General features: G+C 40.3%; 1 protein-coding gene across 1 annotated transcript; it reads left to right on the forward strand.

Moving 5' to 3' along the window:
* The first annotated feature begins 1,309 nt into the window (after positions 1–1,309).
* Positions 1,310–20,501, forward strand: RACGAP1 (Rac GTPase activating protein 1). The gene is made up of 16 exons (XM_065887225.1): positions 1,310–1,394; positions 7,024–7,226; positions 8,250–8,386; positions 9,339–9,408; positions 11,078–11,131; positions 11,820–11,900; positions 12,646–12,763; positions 13,237–13,367; positions 14,027–14,191; positions 15,394–15,489; positions 15,577–15,775; positions 17,281–17,386; positions 17,562–17,694; positions 17,809–17,944; positions 19,780–19,888; positions 20,426–20,501. The coding sequence occupies exons 1-16, from the start codon at positions 1,310–1,312 to the stop codon at positions 20,499–20,501; spliced, it is 1,899 nt and encodes a 632-aa protein (XP_065743297.1).
* Positions 20,502–21,592: the final 1,091 nt, after the last annotated feature.

Genomic DNA, 21,592 nt, shown 5'->3' on the forward strand with positions numbered 1-21,592 from the left:
AAATCTTGGTTTCCAGCCCTGATTCATGTATATATTGCATTCAAGCTTGGAATTGAAAGCTTTTTTGCTATTAGAGCAACCATCATACAAGTACAGATGAATAAGTCTGTAGCATTTAATAGAAAATATCTTTATGTTTATATATTCCTTTTTCCTTTGTGTTTTTTCTGCCCTTTCTTGCCTTCATAGCTTATGGTACAATCTTGCAAACATTGTAAAATCACTAAACCTTCGTAAAAGAGTTCTTAAAATTTTATTTAGATGCATGAAAAAAGGGCCTGGACTAGAATGTTGAAGGGGTGATTAGGAGAAACATAAGAAGAATCCTTTAATGGTGTTTCTGAGAACATTCAATTTTCAAATGAAACTTGATTTTTAAATTTCATTTCCTTGATAATTTTCATAAAATCCCGCTGATTTCTTTCTTTTTTGAAGATCTTAGTTCCTTAAAGTGTTCCCAGTTAAAGTCTATTTGGAATAGAACTGCCTGTAAGGACACCATTTTTAATGTAATATCAGCAAGTCTTTGCCGGGGGAAATATGAAGCCTGAAATTCACTATTACAGAACACAGGAGCAAATGATTTTTCCTTTGCCCTTCTAACTGTGAAGGTGGTGTATTGTCTCCTTGATGCCAGAATATGGTACAACATAATCCTTTGCCTATACTTAGTATAAATTTATTAGACATAGTCCCTGCACGCAGTCCAGCAGAGAGCCCTGCATTACAGAAATAATTCTTGAGCTGCTGAGCTGGCAGTTTCCCCACTTAATCACTTGTGTGACGTCATCTGCGCTGTTGGTAGGAAATGTGCTGACCATGTACTGCGTTTTAAAAGACAGTTGCAACAGGGGTACTAGCTAAAGATGAAATTAAAAATAAACCTTTTAAGTTACATGGAAGGTCTCCAAAGTGCAGCAGGATTAAAGTGGCAAAAATGTTATATTGATAGGCTTGACTAAGTAGTTGGTCACCTAGTAATCAACCGACATACTTGTCCCTAATTGCTTCTCAGCTCCAGAGCGATTGCAGAGTGGAGGAAAAGAAGTAGGCAGGAAGGGGTGTTATATTCAGGGGACTGAAATGCGTTTGTAATTTTCAAATGAGTCTTAAACATTCCAACTTTGTTTTTATAATAAGGATTACAAAAAACATCAGTTGTTAGCTCGAGATTCTCATAGTGGTAGCTACACATGGAAGAGTCCAGATGTTAGTCACTGATCACTGTACTGGATTGCTCCTGAATCTTTTGTCTGGGGGAGATGGCAGGACCCCTAATGTATATTTGATTTGATTTCTTGGCAGAAAGATGGATACTTTGATGCTGAATATGCGGAATCTGTTTGAGCAGCTTGTACGCCGGATGGAGATTCTCAGTGAAGGAAATGAAGTCCGTAAGTCATTCTGAGCTGGCCTGTGTGAAGAGAAAAAACAGATTTCAGATTTCGGTTTTCTGCAAAGCCAAAGTGTATTCCAATCCTAAAATTGTTTTTCACTTGAGTTATCTAAAAAGAAAATGATGGTCACTTATCTATGGTCAAAACTTAATGGACACTCATTGTAAATGGTCACTTATTTTTCTGTAGTTGTTTTTAAATGGGTTTTACCCAGACTTTTTTCATTATCAGGGTTCTCTTTTCACTACATAGTTGGCATTAGTCGTCGGTTTTATTTTCTTATCATGAACTGGGCAAAATCTACTGAATTTCTAAGGATGTTGCCTTTTTTCTTTAGAGTAGTAGTTGTCTACATTTTTTATCCTGGGTTTTCCCTGTGTTCTATAAAACATTTTCAATTGAAGAGGAGAAAAATGACAGTTTCTTTTTGAAGGAGGGACAGTTCATCTGCTTTCACCTACCTATTTGATGCTTAGTAATAAAGGGTTAAGGTTGGGTGGAGAGCTGGGAAGAAAAAGGAGGTGGTGACACAGTAGTCTTCTGGGAAGTAGATTAGTGAGAAAGAAAGGTGGGGCTGATAGCACTGACCTAAGTGATGTAAGGGAATTTTTCTTTACCAGCTTTTCTTTGTGTTACCATGCTCTTCTATTTCAGGTTTTCATGTATACCTAGTATAGCGGGTGTTGCTGTTAAGTCAGTCTCATTGGTACAAAAGTAATGCAAGAACTGTGTCTTAAACTTAAAAAGAAAACAATCTCCATAGTACTTAGTATGGTGTCTTGCTTGTGCCATTCAATATTTTCTTTAATTTGATTCATGTTTTTGATAGCTCTCATCTACTTACAGGCCTTTCAAAACAGTATTCTATTTTCTCTCTCTAATAGCTGTTGCATGACCCTATCGTCTGGTATCAACTCAATAACCATGATAGCATACTAATTAGGCTTCTCTTTGAGGTCACATCATCTCAGAAGATGGATTGCTTTGGAGTCTAGTGGGGAGGAGTATTGAATAAGAGATCTTAAAATTCAGGTTCACTCAGCAAATAATGGCTTTATGGAAAAAAGTAGGGTTTGAGTTGAGCCTTAGATTAGGTATAGGGTAGGATCCCAACAGACAGACATGAAAGAAGGCATTTAGGGTCAGGGGAGCCACCTGAGTGGAGACAAGAGGGTGTGGAGTGTGAAGGGAATAAGAGTAAGGGGAAGTGGTTTAATCAGAACCATGCTTTTAGAAGGTTACCCTGGCAGAGGTGGAGGCTGTATCAGAAGTGGAGGCTGGGAGGTTGATTAGGACATGGTTGCCATAGCTCAGGAAAGAGGCAATGGGGAGCCCCAACTGGAGTGGTGATTGTGAAGGTGGAAATAAGGAGAAATGGGTGGAAGAGATTGTGACTAAGATCTCTAGGAGGAGGCAGCTGATAGTATTTGGGGGCAGAGGGAGGAACCTGAGGTTTGGAGTCTCAGTAACTCTTGCTGGCTTTTAACTGTTATTTTTGTGTCTGTTTCTCCATCTGTAAAAAAGGACTTTTGCCATGAGGATTTCAAGATAAATGAGGTACTAGTTGTGAAAATACCTTTTGAAATAATTATGCCCCCCAAAATATAAGATATTATTTTTACAAGAACCTTTATTTTATAAGCAAATTTCTATCTTCCCTTGATTTCTGTTATAAAATAGAGGTACGTTGGTTGTGTTGGGGTTTTTTTTTGGCTGCGTTGGGTCTTCGTTGCTGTGCGCGGCCTTTCTCTAGTTGTGGCGAGCGGGGGCTACTCTTTGTTGAGGTGTGCAGGCTTCTCATTGCCGTGGCTTCTCTTTGTTGTGGAGCACGGGCTGTAGGCATGCGGGCTTCAGTAGTTGTAGCACACGGGCTTGGTAGTTGGGGCTCGCGGGCTCTAGAGCGCAGGCTCAGTAGTTGTGGAGCATGGGCTTCGTTGCTCCCCGGCACGTGGGAACTTCCCAGACCAGGGCTTGAACCAGTGTCCCCTGCATTGGCAGGCGGATTCTCAACCACTGCCCCACTAGGGAAGCCCAGAGGTACATTTTGTCCCCTCTGCAAATCCCTAACTTGGAATGTTGGCTTTTTTTTTTTTTTTTTTTTTTGGTCTCTGCCAGGTCTTATTTGCAGCATGTGGGCTCTTAGTTGCAGCATGTGAGATCTAGTTCCCTGACCAGGGATCGAACCCGGGCCCTCTGCATTGGGAGTGTGGAATCTTAACCACTGGACCACCAGGGAAGTCCCGGAATGTTGGCTTTTGAGGAGCTAAAGTGGCTTAGTGTTTTCTAGACTCTAGAATTTCCTTTTCTGCAACCACCCCAGTCTGTCCTCTTCTTAGATCCTAGGAATTCCTCCCATCCCTCCGTGTCCCCTGACTCCTTACTCTTGCTTTTCATCATAATAACTTCATTCCTCTTTCTCCTTTTTGTATAGTTATAGTTTTTTTTTTTTAAAGCTAGGTCCAAGGTTACCGAAAGAGTGAAAGTTAATATTCAAATAAAATGACTTTAATAGCCTAGATACTTTATCTTTGTTTTCCCCAGTCTACATGATTTTTATCTTCTATTTTTATCATGGGACGCCTGAACTTTTTTGACGTTGGTCTGTAAATTAGGAATAAATATAACTTAATATTTATCAGGTGCCTATTGTGTGCCAACACCATACTAGGTTGGTGCTATGCTATATGCAGTAGGTGATACTAAAGTGTATGTGACATGGTGCCTGTCTTCAAGAAGATTAAGGTATTTAAGTTTCAGAGACAGGATTCTGTCTCATGAAACAGAAGATGATACAAGTATAAAAATATATGCTTTGGGGAAGTATAGAAAAATGGAGCAAACAAATTAGGAAAGGATTCATAGAGCAGTTGGGACTAGAAAAATGGGTACATAAAGAAGAGTGGGGAATTCCCTGGCGGTCCAGTGGTTAAGACTCAGTGCTTTCACTGCTGTGGTTCCGGGTTCAACCCCTGGTCAGGGAACTAAGATCCCATAAGCTGCATGGCACAGCCAAAAAAAAAAGAAGAAGAAGAAGAGTAGGTAGGGCATTCCATTTGGAGAGCATAGCTTGATCCTAAGTGAGAAGACAGAAATGAATACAGGTCTTTCCTGGGGCAGGGACAAATTGGTTTAGCTAGAAAGAGGGTATTGGGTAGTGATGGGAAGTTTGATCAGACTGGTGAGGTGGGCCTGGATGCCTGGAGTTTAAATTTGATCTGAACAACAATTTTGTTCAGTCACTCATTTAACATTTAAGTGCCTACTATGTGCTGGGTAGAGTGTAAGGCCCTGGGGATAAAAAAGCAGAAGAGACACAGGGTCCTTGCCCTTAAGAAGCTTAGAAGGTAGTGAGAAAGACAAGAGCCTCTACAAAGGCCTTAGCAGGAGTGAGCTGAAAAAAACAGGATTTCTGGAGCTGCTTTAATCTCTTTGCTGAACTATGAACCAAGTCCTGATTTTTTTTTTTAATGGATCTAAGATTATTCTTAATTTGTTTTAAGGAAATTTCCCTTCTCCTTTCTCCTTTTTGATAGATGCATTTTGTAATTTAATATACACATAACTTTTTTAAAGAGACAATTTGAATTTAATAAGCCTTTTGAATGTATACTTCATGACAGGGGCTAGTGCCAAATTAAATTGTGATTCACACACTGACCAAAAAAATGCCATTTGTGTTTATTGATCTCCAGCATCAAAGTTTTTCCTGGTCTATGGTCCGAAGTGCCTTTTTGACCCATGCTAGCACAATTAGTTCATAACAGAATTGTACATAAAAGTAATATCTTAATTATGTATGCAAATGCTCTGGTTTTGGTCTAACAAACTAAGCTAGTAATTTAACCATTTGTACTATTAAAATAGGAACTCCTTCCTTGAAATGAACTGATAGTTTATTTGGTTTCAGTTCTGTTATCCAATGCAGTTAGACCTGTAATGTATGCCAATTAACGATGAATGGGAATTAAAACCCCAATTTAATAAGACTTTTCAAGGAGTGTCCTAAGGACCAAGCAGGCCAGCAAAATTAGGTCAAATGAAAATCTTTTCATTCTCAAAATTGTTTTTCAATTCAGTAAGTATTTGAGTGTGTAGGCAACACTATATTTAGAAACATTTAACTGACCACAGTGTGGAGCTAGAAAGTTTTCAGACTGTGTAGTGGAAAAGTGTGTTTCCTGTTCTTTATTCTTTAAAATGGAAGTATCACATACATCGAAAAGTACACAAATAATAAGTGCATTGCTTGGTGAATCGCGAGAGTAAACATGGCTAAGAACCAGCTCTTGTTTTTAATTTTTTCTTATGAATCTGTAATTTTGAAATAGTTAAATTTGCAAAAGGATATGTTGTTTGTTTTCTTTTTGTTTAAGTTAAGGAGAAAAAAATCCTTAGTAATGTGTTCCAAACTGTTAACTAAACCAGTATATCATTTAAAACTATTTGAATTTTGTAATAATATATTTTATTTTTTGAGATCCTTGATATTTGCGTTGTCTAAGTTAACTAAGTCATAATATCCTGTTTTGCTAAAATCGATTGTTTACTAAAAACCTTTTTCCCTATGTATCAGACTTGGTTTCTCTAGATCGAATTGTTATCCTAATTTGTAAGTTTGAAACTTAGTCAAATTATTAAAATTGATTTTAAAAAGCACTATATTATTTCTATGCTCTCAGGTTAAATTCAAATGGGAAAAGTACCCTTACTACCTGAGAATCTGCTAGCTTTGTGTGAATTTGGCCTAGTTTCAGCCATAAACTGGGTTAGTTTAACCTGCAGCAGATGTACACCTTGGAAAGTTCCTCCATGATGCTGGTGGAGTGAAGCTTAGAGGTAGATTGAGGTTAACTAGAATAGTAAGGCATTATAGAATAGTCTTTGCCAGTAGCAGGTGATAAGAACGGATGCCACCAGGGTTATCATGCTTTGAGGTGCAGACATTTGAAAAGAGTCCACGTTCCTCTATCAGTGACTCACCCAAAGCTAGTATGATCTTCTCTTCCTCTGTCTTTCCAACTGGAATGTTTACATACCCTTCAGGGCTGTGTTAAACAGCAAAAGCAAATTGGCTCTTTACTTTCAAATCAGTATTTGTATAATTATATAGCTGAATGCAATTGTAGGCCTAGACATCTGTAATATTAATCTATATCTACTGGAGCATATTACAGCAGTTACATTTGAATTTGCTGTTTAACGCCTCTCTGGCACAGCAATGCGTGACTCTAAAGGACACTGTTTTTGTTTTATAGCTGTAACTGTCCTGGTGGGTGACAGCTGCCCCAAAGGTACCCCCTTTGATTGCCTTCTGTTCAGGAGCTTTTACTGTTAGTGTTACATCTGGAGCCAGGTGACTAATGACTACTTATTCCGTAGCAGATGCCGCTGGCTAAGCCAAAAGTAACTGGCCTATTGAAATAGGAATTGCTCCCCACAAAGCTCTCATCCAGAGTGATGGACATATATCCAGGATCTGCTCCTGGTTATTTTCAGATGGATTTGCCCATAGTTCATCTGGTCCCTTAATTATGCATTTGGAGTAAAACTAACCAGAGGACTCATTTATTAGAGCATTTATACTCTGTTTGGTGCTTGAATTATTAAAGTTTCCCCCTTTTCTTAGAATTTATCCAGTTGGCCAAGGACTTTGAAGAATTCCGTAAAAAGTGGCAGAGAACAGATCACGAGCTGGGCAAATACAAGGATCTTTTGATGAAAGTAGAGACTGAGCGTAGTGCTCTGGATGTTAAGCTGAAGCATGCACGCAATCAGGTGGATGTAGAGATCAAACGGAGACAGCGAGCTGAGGCTGACTGTGAAAAGCTGGTGTGTATTGTTTTTTATGCTAGAACTGTGACAGTGGGGACGGGGAAAGATCAACGGGTAATGTTTCCACTTGCCCAGGTATACCCAGTTTCTTCTACATTAAAGAACTAAAAGCAGTTTGTCTATGATTGGAGCTGAAATTGCAGCCAAGGAATCCTATTCTTCATAGGCTGAAATTTAAATTAAAAAATTTTTTCTCCTTTAGACCTGAAACTTTTACTTAATAGACAGATTTCAAATGAGAATTTAAAGAATTAAAATTAAGGGGAAAGGCAGAGAAATAAATCCTAGCATATTTGATCTGTCTCATTGTTGATTATAAGTGCTACCTAGAACATCCTCATATAAGATATCAATAGCTAGTACTTTGTCATTGTTATAGGCAGGACAACTCTTAAGTCTTTCCTTCATCACTGCTCTTAATTTAGGGTAAAGGGATAGATGTATTCAACCAATGTGAACACTAGAACATAGAGCATTATCATTCTGATGTACCAGGGTGGGTCATGGTACAAAGGCAAGCCTTTGCTAGGAGGGACTAATTCATCTTCGTACAGTGTTAGATGCCTCAGTAAGCTCAAATTATCTGGTTCCAGTGCATCACAGCTTTATATCCATTTTAATGCATTTTGCTCCACCATTTAGAAAGGTGGGTGGCTGCTTTGAGCTGTAGAAGAAGCCAATAATTGTCCTAATTAGCTGACACTAAAGTGTTTTTGCTATGTGAAATCTATTTTGGGACTCTCATTTTGCAGTACTGTCTTTTCTTGGATTAGCGGTTTGATCCAAAAGTCCTGTAGCAGAAACCCCACTATTCTAGATGGAGTTCATTTTACCAGTCAGAAATCGGAGACACAACCTGGGCTTGAAGTGAATTAATATGCTATTGGTGTAGCAGCCTTCTTGAAGGCTCATTTGCATAATGCTGTATTTTCATGTCTTCTGGTCTGCCTGTCCCATAAATTTGAGGTGAAGCTTTCTCCCCTGGTTAGTTAGGCTGTTTTACTCTGCTTTGGTCTATAGGAAAGACAGATTCAGCTGATTCGAGAGATGCTCATGTGTGACACATCTGGCAGCATTCAACTAAGTGAGGAGCAAAGATCAGCTCTGGCTTTTCTCAACAGAGGCCAACCATCCAGCGGCAATGCTGGAAACAAGAGGTGGGGGAACTGCATCTGTTATTATCTGATCATAAGCAACACAGCTGTCATAAGTTCTTGTTATCTGAACTCTTAGATATGCTGCTTCTGGAATGTGTGCTGAATAAAGCAGAAAAAGACTTTGGAGGAAGGGTGTGTGGGAAATAAAGGCGCAGAGGCCTCCGTCTTTATTTTATTTTTTTATTTTTCCTTAGGATGTTTCATCATGGGTAGAATTTCATGTTGATGCTGAATTGCACATCAATAACTAATCTTGCACACTGCTAAGAAACCTAAAGGTGGAAGTGGCAGTTCAGCAATACTCCCAGTGTTTACTCTATAGAGCTCTCGTAGCTCTTCTGGTTTAGAAGGGCCTTCTGTGAGCCAAGACCAGACAATAATTTTGGTTCCACTGCATCGCTGTTTAGAATAGTCCCAACCAGGCTTTCAATTTAACCCCCAATACAATACGTAGGGAAAGGTCAGCACTCTTTTAGAGCTATTTATTTTGTTGCCTGGTTGTTTTATGGGGAATCTTTATAACTAAGAAGATGTACAGGCTTAATTTCTTAAAAAGCTAATGCTGGGTAATACTCTCTCTTGTAGAAAGCAACCACAATTGGGATCAAATTAAACTTCACTCTTCTGCCTTGTGGATTTTTAGTAGCCTGTAGTACAGACTCGGCAGGGAATAGCACCCATACCCCTGAATGTAACTTTCAACTTCTGTTATAAGGCCTTAGCTGAAATAGCAACTGTGCTGCATGTGTACTCCTGCACACACGCACATAGTCCCCCATGAAAACCATAAAAAGCAAAACCCACCACAGCTAGGGTTTGAGCTTGTAGTTATCTCCACGGGGAAGATGCTACTGTGAAATTGCTGATGTTACCTGACAAGTGTGACTTGTTCTGGTGTTGGTGGGTTTTACTTTCCAGTCTTGTTTCTAACACTACTGTTTCACTCATTTAGACTGTCAACCATTGATGAATCTGGTTCCATTTTATCAGATATCAGCTTTGACAAGACTGATGAATCGCTGGTAATGAACACTTGATTTCTGAGAGTTATCTATTTTTCTTAACCCTGCTCCCTCAGGAATCTCTCTCCTGTCCTCTCTTCTAAAATTCCCTTATTACTATTTTATTAGTTGATATGTTATAGATACTGACTAGCATTTAAAAATATAAATACAAGCTGTAAGAGACTGGCTTATATATTTAATTTTTGGAAGTGAGAATGTAGAATTTAGGATTTGGCATGAGGTTAAATTTATTTAACGGATCTGTGAGCTGCCTGTATTAATTGATTACTACATCTTGACTTATTAAAAGCCCAGCTAGCAAAAAAAAAAATAATAATAATTAGCAAGACTCTATCCAGTCAGGGTTTATTTGCTGCTCTGGGGAGAATAGACTTGTGCCTTATTTCTAAATTAAACTGGTTCTTGAGGAAAACTTAGACATACTTTACAATTAGAAGGAAACCAGTGCCCTGAAACTTCAGCCAGAAGACTGATGAAAGTTTCCAGGTGCTAGATAATGCTTTGATGAACAGTGGTTCACCTGTTTAAGCTGTTTGTTACCCTGCTTTTGTGGGGCAGAACCCTTGTAACTTATGGTGGTGTTTCTCCATAAAAGGTCATCTCCTGATATTTCAATCTTTGATGTTCCAGAGACTTGTAGTTTATTGGTTTATGTATCTCTCCTATTTTACTGGCTGAAAGCTAGCAAACAAAACAATAAATCAGGAGGTTATTAGTAGTTGGTTTTCTGATGATAGCAAAATAAATGACAACTACTTGTTACATAGGCAGGGTTTTATGTCCAAATTGTCAGAGTTTGACTAGGGAAATAATTGCTGTTTTGTAGATATTAGCATTAGGTATCACCTTTTTGAAATAAGGAATGACATAGTCTGGGATATGTAATAAAACTAGAATATACTACTATCTGATTTTAGAGCTAGACCTATGATATGATATCTGTTGTAACTGAAGCTGAATCAAACAACCAGTAGCTAAATTACTTGACCATAAATTGGAGAGGTTAAATTTATTTAGCTACGCTATATACGACTGTTTTTGGATTTTGTGTTTTCAGGGATGATCAGGATCAGGAGGTCATAGGTAGCTACTAAAAATGAATGCAAATGGTTAAAATGAGCGAAGTGAACTAGACCACAGTGAAAGACAAATAATTCTTCAGTGTCCACATGAATGTCTTTTTTAGGGCCCAAGGAGGAGGGATGATTGAGAGATGTAAAACCTAAATTAGAACTTTTAAAGTGGCTACATTGTACAGAACATCTGATTAGACGATAGCAATCCCTTAAGAGTAAGGCTCACATCTAACGCCAGCAGCATAGTGCCCAACATTCTGTAAGTTCTAAAACTAATTACAAAAATAATCAGAAATAAAGGACCGGGCACCGAAGATAATCACGACAGAAGTTGATTCTTTAACCTTTTCTTGCCTCTTTGGTATTGATTCCTGATTCTATTATAATAGCTTCAATTTTGGAAAGAAAGCATGTTAACTCACTACAGCTCTATAGCTATAACATTTGAGACCCTCCCTTTCTGTCTCCCCAAATTGTGAGTTAGGTACTCTGACTCAAGAGGCCTTTAAAATTCTCTGTAAATTTATTTGTACAGGGTTTAGGGGAGGACTAACCAAAGAAAGAAATTAATACAGTTTAATTGTCAACAGGATTGGGATTCTTCTTTGGTCAAGACTTTTAAACTGAAGAAGAGAGAAAAGAGGGTATGTATGGTTTTGTTTCGTTTTGGGGGTTTTTTGTGTTTGTTTGTTTTTGCAAAGTAACAGTAGAAGACTTTTCTCCAGAAATGTTGCCATTGTACTGCATTCCTGACATGTTGCTCTAGCTGTTGTTAAACACAGATTACAAGAGAATCCATGTTGCAGGGGCAGTAACTGAAGTTCCTTGATATCCTAACTCAGGACAGGATCCCATCCTCTTTCACTCTTCTGGGCTGCTCTCAGTTCATTCGTGGAGAGTAAAAGGATATATTTAAGTTTGTTTGAGTTGTCATATGAATTTTTATGCAGGACTTTTGTGCTCTGATATAAGTTTCAGATGAAATGTGTGTATAATGGGATATACAGAGATCTATCTTTGTGCTTGTTTAGGGTCCTTAATATGTTTCCAAAGACTTCATGTCCTTAGATAGGATTCCACTCTACTTTTTCTGGTGCTGTCATCTAAATTTTTCCAAAGCTTGCTTGTTTCTTATAGGGCACTGAGGGCATTTTTGTGTTGGTACAACTTAAGCTTCATGTGGAAATAGGCAATGAGAGAGTGCACATTGTTATTTCCTGCAGTCCTGGTACCTAGGACTTGCATCCAAGTTATCCAATGGAATAATTTTATCTTTTGTGCTTCAGATCTTCTATTTGGCACTAAAGTTCTTGGTTTTTGCCCCATGTCTAGCGCTCTAGTAGCCGACAGTTCATTGATGGTCCCCCCGGACCTGTAAAGAAAACTCGTTCCATTGGCTCCACAGCAGACCAGGTAAGAATAGCCAGGCCAGGGCCTCCCTGGTGGCACAGCGGTTAAGAATCTCCCAGTGGTTAAGAACCCTGGGTCATGGGTTCGAACCCTAGTCTGGGAAGATCCCACATGCCACAGAGCAGCTAAGCTCGTGTGCCACAACTACTGAGCCTATGTTCTAGAGCCTGCGAGCCACAACTGCTGAGCCCGAGTGCCACAACTAGTGAGGCCTGCGCGCCTAGAGCCCACGCTTCGCAACAAGAGAAGCTACCACGATGAGAAGCCCACGCACTGCGACAAAGAGTAGCCCCCACTCTCTGCAACTAGAGAAAGCTTGTGCGCAGCAACGAAGACCCAGCGCAGCCATAAATAAATACATACATAAAAGAATAGCCAGGCCAAGAGAATTGTGGTCTTGAACACATCAAAGTTTAGCGGCCCCAAGCATTAAAAATCCTAAGTCAACATTGCAGTGTTATTTTGAGAGAGATGTTCAGTGAACGTTTTTCTGTGTAATAGGATCCTTATCATCCATATGAATAGAGTAGTAAACAGCTGTCAGCTTTATGTGTGGTTCTTAGTTGTTTGTATATGTGTTCCTGTGACCTGTATTTCTATTTGAAAGTATGAGATATCAACTTTAAGAGTGTTTGGGGCTGGGGGCTTAAGTCCTGACCGAGACTCAGGAATTTTTTAACTATTCCAAAACACCTATAGTAGAGGGGAAATTAGATTTATCCTTCCCTCATTACAACCTTTGTTTCAGGGAAATGAATCCATAGTTGCAAAAACTACAGTTACTGTTCCCAATGATGGCGGGCCCATTGAAGCTGTGTCCACTATTGAGACTGTGCCATATTGGACCAAGAGCCGAAGGAAAACAGGTCTGCTGGGTTTGTGGCTGAATTGCCTATGTAAAACAACTGGTAAAATCTGGGGAGAATTGGTTTCTTAGAACCCTCATGAGGCAGGGGTTGGATGTTTTGGGTAGTTGCTTACTGAGGGCCAGAGCACTGTTGGTGTCATGCCCTGCCTTTGGCTTGCTAGCCTGGCCTACACCACTATATAACTTGTTTCTCTGGAAATAGTTTTTTGCATAGCCATTGTATTCACTTCTGATTATTGTTACAGATTACTGCTTATCTACCAGTTATATTAAAATTGGGGTTAAAATCCAGAAGGGGGAATTCCCTGGTGGTCCAGTGGTTAGGACTCTGCGCTTTCTGCCGAGGGCCCGGGTTCAATCCCTGGTCAGGGAACTGAGACACCACAAGCCATGCAGCGCAACAAAAAGAAAAAAAAATTCAGAAGGAACAAAATACCTAAGACACAAAGCTTAGAGTTGCCTGCTTTCTAGGTACTTTACAGCCTTGGAATAGTGACTCCACCTTGAGCAGCAGGCAGCCGGAGTCAAAAACCGACACAGACGGCTCCAACACTCCACAAAGCAATGGAGGGATGCGCCTGCATGACTTTGTCTCTAAGACGGTAAATCTGGGATTGCTGCTGCTCTTGGGCACATCTGCTTTTTAAATTATGGGAGTAATATTTACTAGCAACAAATTTAAATACTTTAGTGTTGTAAAGTTCAATGTCGAATTTCCTTCCTCCTTCTTATCCCACTTTCCAGGGTTACAGAGGGTGTGTATCTTTCCGTTCTGTGAGTAATATTAAATTAAAAGAAAGCAACTTTTCAGAAGCAGTTGTTTGTGCTTTTTAGTGACATGTATTTACATTTCATGCTTGAACATGGCACGTTTTAACTTTGTCCCACTTGATTTACTCATAAAAACCCGAGCAAACTGACTGAGGCTCAGAGGAATTAACTGACTTGTTTGAGCCACAGGATAGTAAGTAGCAAAGTTAACATGGGGGTTTTCTGACTCCTTGCCAACAAATTCTTTCCACTACTGTACAGTGATCCCTTGCAGCTGGATGCCTTTATGCAAGTTACTTAGCCTCCTTTTGCTTCTGTTTCCTTATCTTAAAAAAAACAAAACCTATTCTATAGGATTATTGTGAGAATTACACAAGTAAATATGTGTAAAGGGATGAGGAAGTTGTTTGGCACATGCTAAGTGCTTAATAAACATCAGTTGATATGATGATAATTTTCTAATTCATACTACTTCCTGTTTCATCCTCAGGTTATTAAACCCGAATCTTGTGTACCATGTGGAAAGCGAATAAAGTTTGGCAAGCTGTCTCTGAAGTGTCGAGACTGTCGTGTGGTCTCTCATCCAGAATGTCGGGACCGCTGTCCCCTTCCCTGCATTCCTACCCTGATAGGGACACCTGTCAAGATCGGAGAAGTATGTATGACCTGTGGGAACCATCATTGTGTTATGGCTTCTTTAGCTTTTAAAAGCTTTAGGTCATTTTTTTCAAAAATTAGTGATGCCACATATATTTTTTCCCACAAATAATGAATAGAAATTGTAAAATGTTAACCTGCAGCAGAATCCTGTTTGGGTTTGTCTGTCTGTTTAGTAACCTTTCTAAACCAAATTCCTCTTCCTTTTCCTCCCCTCCCTTCCCCTTTCTCTCTCCCTCCCTTTCCTTGTTTTCATCCTATTTTCCTTCTCCCTTCCCTCCCCTGCTTCGTTTTCTCCGCCTCCTCCTTCCCCTCCCCATCCCATCCAATTTTGTAAAATTTCAAACATATACAAAAGTAGAGAGATTAGTATAACTAACCCTAGCTCCTGTCACTCAACTTCCACGATCACTGATTCGTGTTCAATCTTGATTTATTAATACCCCCATCTCCTCTTCACCCTGTTCAGTGAATTATTTTGAAGCAAATCCCAGCCATCATGTAATTTCATCTTTGACTATTCTTTCTCTTATGTTAGAGATATTCCATACTATGGTCTTAAGATTAGATTATTTCTAAAGTTTGATTCATTAAGAAATTATTGTTATAAGCAACATTAGCAAGAATCAAAACAAAATGGCTATGCTGCTACCCAGCCTCCAGCAAATCAAAGGTTACTTTTCTTTAATCTTAAGAGTTCTTATCCATGCATGTAATTTTTTACAAATTTCCTGTATTCTAATATAGAACCATGGAGTTCTCTCCTACAGATAGGTTTGTGTCATGATCAACTGTGAGTTAGTTGTGTTAAATAATTTTTCTTACTAAGAATAATTACAGTATAGAAAAGGCTTTCTTTTTTAGAGTAATAAATTAGTTTATATTATAGTCCATACCTGTGATCTCATTATTGCTTTCTTTCTGATGCCCTTGACTATAAGAGGAGCAGGGGCAGAGTTGTAGCTAGTGGTCTTTTATTACTTGTTCATGCAAGAGTGTGGTATATGTGACCATAAATCAGTCCTGGTGTGGAGGTAGGAAAATAATTGAGTCTTTGTTTTAATCATGCTTTGGGAAGAGGAATTTAAAAGTAAACATGATGTCCCAGCCTGAATATTAGTCTGGGGATGGCTCTTTCCATTGGTCTTCATCTGCTGGTCTAAGTGGTGTAAATACTAATTTTAAACTCGCCTTTTTCAGGGAATGCTGGCAGACTATGTGTCCCAGACTTCTCCAATGATCCCTTCAATTGTTGTCCACTGTGTAAATGAGATTGAGCAGAGAGGGCTGACCGAGGTAAGAGTCCACCCTTGGAGAGGGTGAATTTGTTACTTGTGTCAGTAATTAAGAGGTTTTTAACTGAAAGTGTCATCTTGATAATAGACAGGCCTGTATCGGATCTCAGGCTGTGACCGGACAGTAAAAGAGCTGAAAGAGAAATTCCTCAGAGTGAAAACTGTACCCCTCCTCAGCAAAGTGGATGACATCCATGCTATCTGTAGCCTCCTGAAAGACTTCCTTCGAAACCTCAAAGAACCCCTTCTGACCTTTCGGCTAAACAAGACCTTTATGGAAGCAGCAGGTAAGGGCAGATCTTAATACTTAAATGTGGGACTTCCCTGATGGTCCAGAGGTTAAGATTCCACACTCCCAATGCAGGGGGCCTGGGTTCGATCCCTGGTCAGGGAACTAGATCCCCACATGCTGCAACTAAAAGATTCTGCGTGCCGCAACAAAGATCCTGCACCCAGCAGCCGCAGCTAAGACCCGGTGCAGCCAAATAAATTTTAAAAACCCCTTAAATGTGAGTCCCATGGGGGCAGGAATTTTTGACTTTTCTGTTTCCTGTTTTCGGTTTTATCCCCTGCCTGGTACATGCCTGAAACATAGCAGTTGCTCAGATACTTTGATGGATGAATAACTCTATCCACGTTCCCCATGGCTATCCTCTTCCTGTCTAAACTGTATAGGGTCCTAACAGGTTTTTTTGTTGTTGCTTTGTGTTGTTTTTTTGGTCAAGTTTTAGGTTGTCCTTTTGAACTTGGAGCCATCTTTGATTTTTTTACCGCATGCCCAGCATCTAATCCATTGGCAAATCATGTCAACAAAGGCCCTGTAAATATATCTTAAATTTAAAATGTGTCACTCCTATTATTATCTTGACCTCTCTTACCCTGGAGTGATGTAAGAACCTACTGGTTTTCCTGTTTCTACTCTTGCCCTCTACAGTATAATCTTCACACAGAAGCTAGAGTGGTCCTTTTAAAATTTAAGTTAGGTAATGTCCCTTCTGTCCTCAGTATTCTCCAAAGTCTTCCCAAAAGTCTCAGAATAAAATCCACAGTCCTTAACAAGCCCCAAAGACCCCACATGATTTGGGTCCTGGCAACATCATTTCTTTCAACACCCTTCCCCTCCTTTCTTCTTTTCTAGTTACACTGGAATTCTTGCAGTTCTTAGAACATAACCAAGCTTACTCCCATCAAGGCCATCATGTTTGTTGTCTCAGCCTGGAGTGATTTGCTCCTTTATTTCCTTTCAGGTTTCTTTTTGGATAGCTTGTCCTCAGAAACACCTTTCCTGACCACCTTGTCAGAAAGAACAGCTACCATTACTTTCTAGTTTCTTGCCTGCCTTACTGTTTATTATACGTATCACTGTCTGATAGGTATTTGCTTTTTGACTGACTCCTCCGGTAGCATGAGGCAAGGTCCTTTGTTTAGTTCTGCTTGATCCCGAGCACTTAGAACAGTGCCTGGCACATGGTAGACTCTTAACATGTTTTGTGAACGAATACCTTCTTAATAATTGTAGTCACTGCACTTATATGTCTGCATTCCTGGAAACATGAGTTTCCAGCTGCTTTCCCTAACTGCAAGAGCTGGTTTTTTAAGAGTTCTGATTTCTAATATTGAGCTGTTGGCCAGTATCCTGCTTGTTAATGAAACTAGAGTCTGGTGCAGTCATGAACCTAATCAGAAGTTTCAGAAGCTTACTGTATAGATGAGACTTTGTGATCGATAACTTGGAAGCCTGCTGTCAAAGGAAAGAAGTCTAGGCCTCTTGGTACTTTCTTTTCATTTATAGAAATCACAGATGAGGACAACAGCATAGCTGCCATGTACCAGGCTGTTGGTGAACTGCCCCAGGCCAACAGAGACACATTAGCTTTCCTCATGATTCACTTGCAGAGGTGAGTAGAGCAGAAGTTTGTTTCCGGGAGTCAGGGAATTTTGCCAAGGGGAAGAGAATGGGGTTGGGTGTTAGGGAGGGAATGTGAGGGCTGAATTGTTTTCCTATAGATCTTATATTTTGGTCTGCTTTTAAGCAGAGGGACAAGTCTTCTAATTTAATGCTCTTTTACTTAGAGTGGCTCAGAGCCCAAGCACTAAAATGGATGTTGCCAATCTGGCTAAAGTCTTTGGCCCTACAATAGTTGCCCATGCTGTGCCCAATCCAGATCCAGTGATAATGTTACAGGACATCAAGCGTCAACCCAAGGTAAGCAAGCATGTATGTCTATATACATGAACCTGTGTAACATAACAGGAGAGAATGGTGAGAGGTAAAAGCCCTGAGCATTGGAAGTTTGCTAACATATTTGGTGGCATTTAGGTGGTAGAGCGCCTGCTTTCACTACCCCTGGAATACTGGAGTCAGTTCATGATGGTGGAACAAGAGAACATTGACCCCATGCATGTCATCGAAAACTCAAATGCGTTTTCAACACCACAGACCCCAGATGTTAAAGGTAAGGCAAGGCCTAAGGTGTGCTTTTTAAAGGGCCTGACTCCCTCTCTGGTTTTTGGTCGGGTGCCCTCTCCTTGCCTTTGCTAGAGCTGTTTGAAATGTATATTCTTCAATAAAATTAAAATAATTTTGAGAATTCTAACATTAAAGAAAAATTTGTACAGTTCCATCCTAATTTTTTTTCACTTTTCCATATTCTCCTTTCTTTACCCATATGGATATTTTTTAAAACTACAGATAGAATAATTGAGATATAATTATTTCTTATTTTACTTAGCATTTTGTGAGAACTTTCTCTGTTACTATATGATCTTATTTATCATTTTTATGGTTGTAAACTAGAATTTGCTTAAATATTCTATTAGGTATTGATGTTGTTTTTCAACTTTTCATAATTACATATAGTGATGCCATCAACATTATATGTATGTACCTTTTTTTTTCCTAATGATAAATTCCCAGGAGTGGGAATTACTGAATTAAAAGTTTTAAACATTTTTGTTTCTTGGTATGTTTTACCAACTTGATTTCTTTCCTTCTTTAATATAGATTTTAAAATTTTATTTATTTATTTAACTTATGACTGCATTGGGTCTTCGTTGCTGCGCGCAGGCTTTCTTTAGTTGTGGCACGTGTGGGCTACTCTTCGTTGCGGTGCATGGGCTTCTCATTGCCATGGGTTTTCTTGTTGGGGAGCATGGGCTCTAGGTGCATGGGCTTCAGTAGTTGTGGTGCACAGGCTTTAGTAGTTGTGGCTCGCGGGCTTAGTTGCTCCGCGGTATGTGGGATCTTCCCGGACCAGGGCTCGAACCCGTGTCCCCTGCACTGGCAGGTGGATTCTTAACCACCGTCCCACCAGGGAAGCCCCAACTTGATTTTTTAAAGGCTTTTGCCAGTTTGTACTGCCACTAAAAATATATGAGGCTGGTTTCATTCCAACTTCACTGGCTTTGGAGACCTATTCTTTCATTATTGCAAGTTCCTTTTTTTTCGCGGTACGCGGGCCTCTCACTGTCGTGGCCTCTCCCGTTGCGGAGCATAGCCTCCGGACGCGCAAGCTCAGCGGCCATGGCTCACGGGCCCAGCCGCTCTGCGGCATGTGGAATCTTCCCGGACCGGGGCACGAACCCGTGTCCCCTGCATTGGCAGGCGGACTCTCAACCACTGCGCCACCAGGGAAGCCCTGCAAGTTCCTTTTTAAGGGAGCATATTGTTTTTTCTAGTATAGGAAAAAATCAAATAGATGTTAGATTTGTGAAGTTTGGAGTTTGAGAATGGCTTAACTCAGAAAATGAGTGTGAGAATGGCTTAACTCAGAAAATGAATGTCACCTACTCACTGAGCAGTTGCTTGCATAGTTCAAAAAATATACTGGGGCTTCCCTGGTGGCGCAGTGGTTGAGTCTGCTTGCCAATGCAGGGGACACGGGTTCGAGCCCTGGTCTGGGAAGATCCCACATACCGCGGAGCAACTAGGCTCGTGAGCCACAACTGCTGAGCCTGCGCGTCTGGAGCCTGTGCTCCGCAACAAGAGAGGCTGCGATAGTGAGAGGCCCGCGCACCGTGATGAAGAGTGGCCCCCACTCACTGCAACTAGAAAAAGCCCTCACACAGAAACGAAGACGCAACACAGCCATAAATAAATAAATAAAAATTAAAAAAATATATATATGCTCGTGTGTTATAAAATGATGCCAAAACTGACCTCTGGGACTTTGCTAGGTCTCTAACCTTAGCTCTTAAGTGTTTCACAGGATATTCAGCTTAATACTGGCTGCCTGCAAGAGTGCTTTCTTTTTTCCCTTCCTTTAAAAATATGTCTTACCTTTGATTGAAGTGAGTTTACTGGGGCCTGTGACCACTCCTGAGCATCAGTTCCTCAAGACTCCTTCATCCAGCTCCCTGTCACAGAGAGTCCGCTCCACCCTCACCAAGAACACTCCCAGGTATGCAAAATTGGTCTGCTCAGGAAATAAAAAGTGACTGCTTCCTTAGACTTCTTCCCCATCATGCTGAAGCTTACTGAAAGAAAAATTGAATTAGATCTTAGCTAGCAGCTCGACTTTAAAAGCCCCTTTTTAAAAAGGGTCTGGGGGCTTCCCTGGTGGCGCAGTGGTTGAGAGTCCGCCTGCCGATGCAGGGGACGCGGGTTCGTGCCCCGGTCTGGGAGGATCCCACATGCCGCGGAGCGGCTGGGCCCGTGAGCCATGGCCGCTGAGCCTGCGCGTCCGGAGCCTGTCCTCCGCAACGGGAGAGGCCACAACAGTGAGAGGCCCGCGTAACGCATAAAAAAAAAAAAAAAAAAAAAAAAAAAAAGGGTCTGAAGGTCTTTACTGTTTCCTCTCCCTCATCTTAGGTGACAAAGAATAGCTTACAGAGTAGTTGTTGAGGGTTTCCTACTTTAATTGATTATGTCAAGTAATGTTATAGTTGTTTATCATTTTTTATAGAATACTTTTCCAGTTCATTCTCTTTTTCTTTAGATTTGGGAGCAAAAGCAAGTCTGCCGCCAACCTAGGACGACAAGGCAACTTTTTTGCTTCTCCAATGCTCAAGTGAAGTCACGTCTCCTGTTACTTGCCAGCGTTTACTGACTACAAGGAAGGGCGCACCTGTACTCTCTGCTCTGCAGCCTCCTGTACTCATTACTACTTTTAGCATTCTCCAGGCTTTTAATCAAGTTTAATTGTGCATGGGGGTTTTATGAAAACTATTTATATCTCCTTCTCCTCAAGTAATGTAATATCAACACCTTGTGCTGTCATCGGGAGCTTTTAGATGGGAGATCTTTACGGGGTAGAAGTGGGGTATGAAATTCGTTGGGGGCTGGGGGTACATCCCTTTGGTTTAAAGCCAAATTCTCTCATGTAATGACCTTTCTCTGGTGTAATTTCCATGAGACAGTGGTAGAAGCCCTACCTCTTTGGTAAGATTGACTTGTCTCAGGGTGGGGAGTGGGAGGGCAGGGTAAAGAAAGGTTTTGACAGAAGATTTAGGATGGCTCCTTCGAGAACTTGGAAATTCTCCTTCCCCCATTATGAACTGAGCTATAACACGGAGCCTTCATAGAAATGGGGTACGGTGAGGACTGAACTAATAGTGGAGCGTGCTTGGCTTTAATTTGGATTGATTAGGTTTAATAGTGTTAAGTGGCACAATGTTGTAAAAGTGATACTACAATTTATATTTATTTCTAATGGGCCTCTGGCTGGACTTTGGGTTTGGTTGGGGTCAAAGCCAGTTTGTTCTTAAGTTGAATTCATTCTGATGCTTGACACCCCCCACCCCCTTGTCCATTTAGAAGCCCTGCTTCTAAAAGTCAGTGTACCATCTGTTTGGCACTCAACTAACAATTAAGAGTAGGCTATAAGGGAGGATTGTCAATATTTTGAGTGGCAAGAAAAGCCACAGTCATTTTGTCTTTGCACTTTGGATACTGAAATCTTCCTGTGTAACATAGCTACATCTAGATAAATATGAGCTTTTTCTTCTATTAAAATTATTTCCAATGTCTATCAAAATGCTTTCTTTTATAGAATGTTTCTGACCCATAGTGGCCTATAAAACATGTATTTGGAATAATATTTGGAAAAAAGTAAATAGTTTTTTTTCAAAATGAATGTAAGGTTGGTTTTCTTGTCCTGGAAGGT

This window comes from Phocoena phocoena, chromosome 11 (assembly GCF_963924675.1).
Source record: "Phocoena phocoena chromosome 11, mPhoPho1.1, whole genome shotgun sequence".
Classification (NCBI taxonomy): Eukaryota; Metazoa; Chordata; class Mammalia; order Artiodactyla; family Phocoenidae; genus Phocoena; species Phocoena phocoena.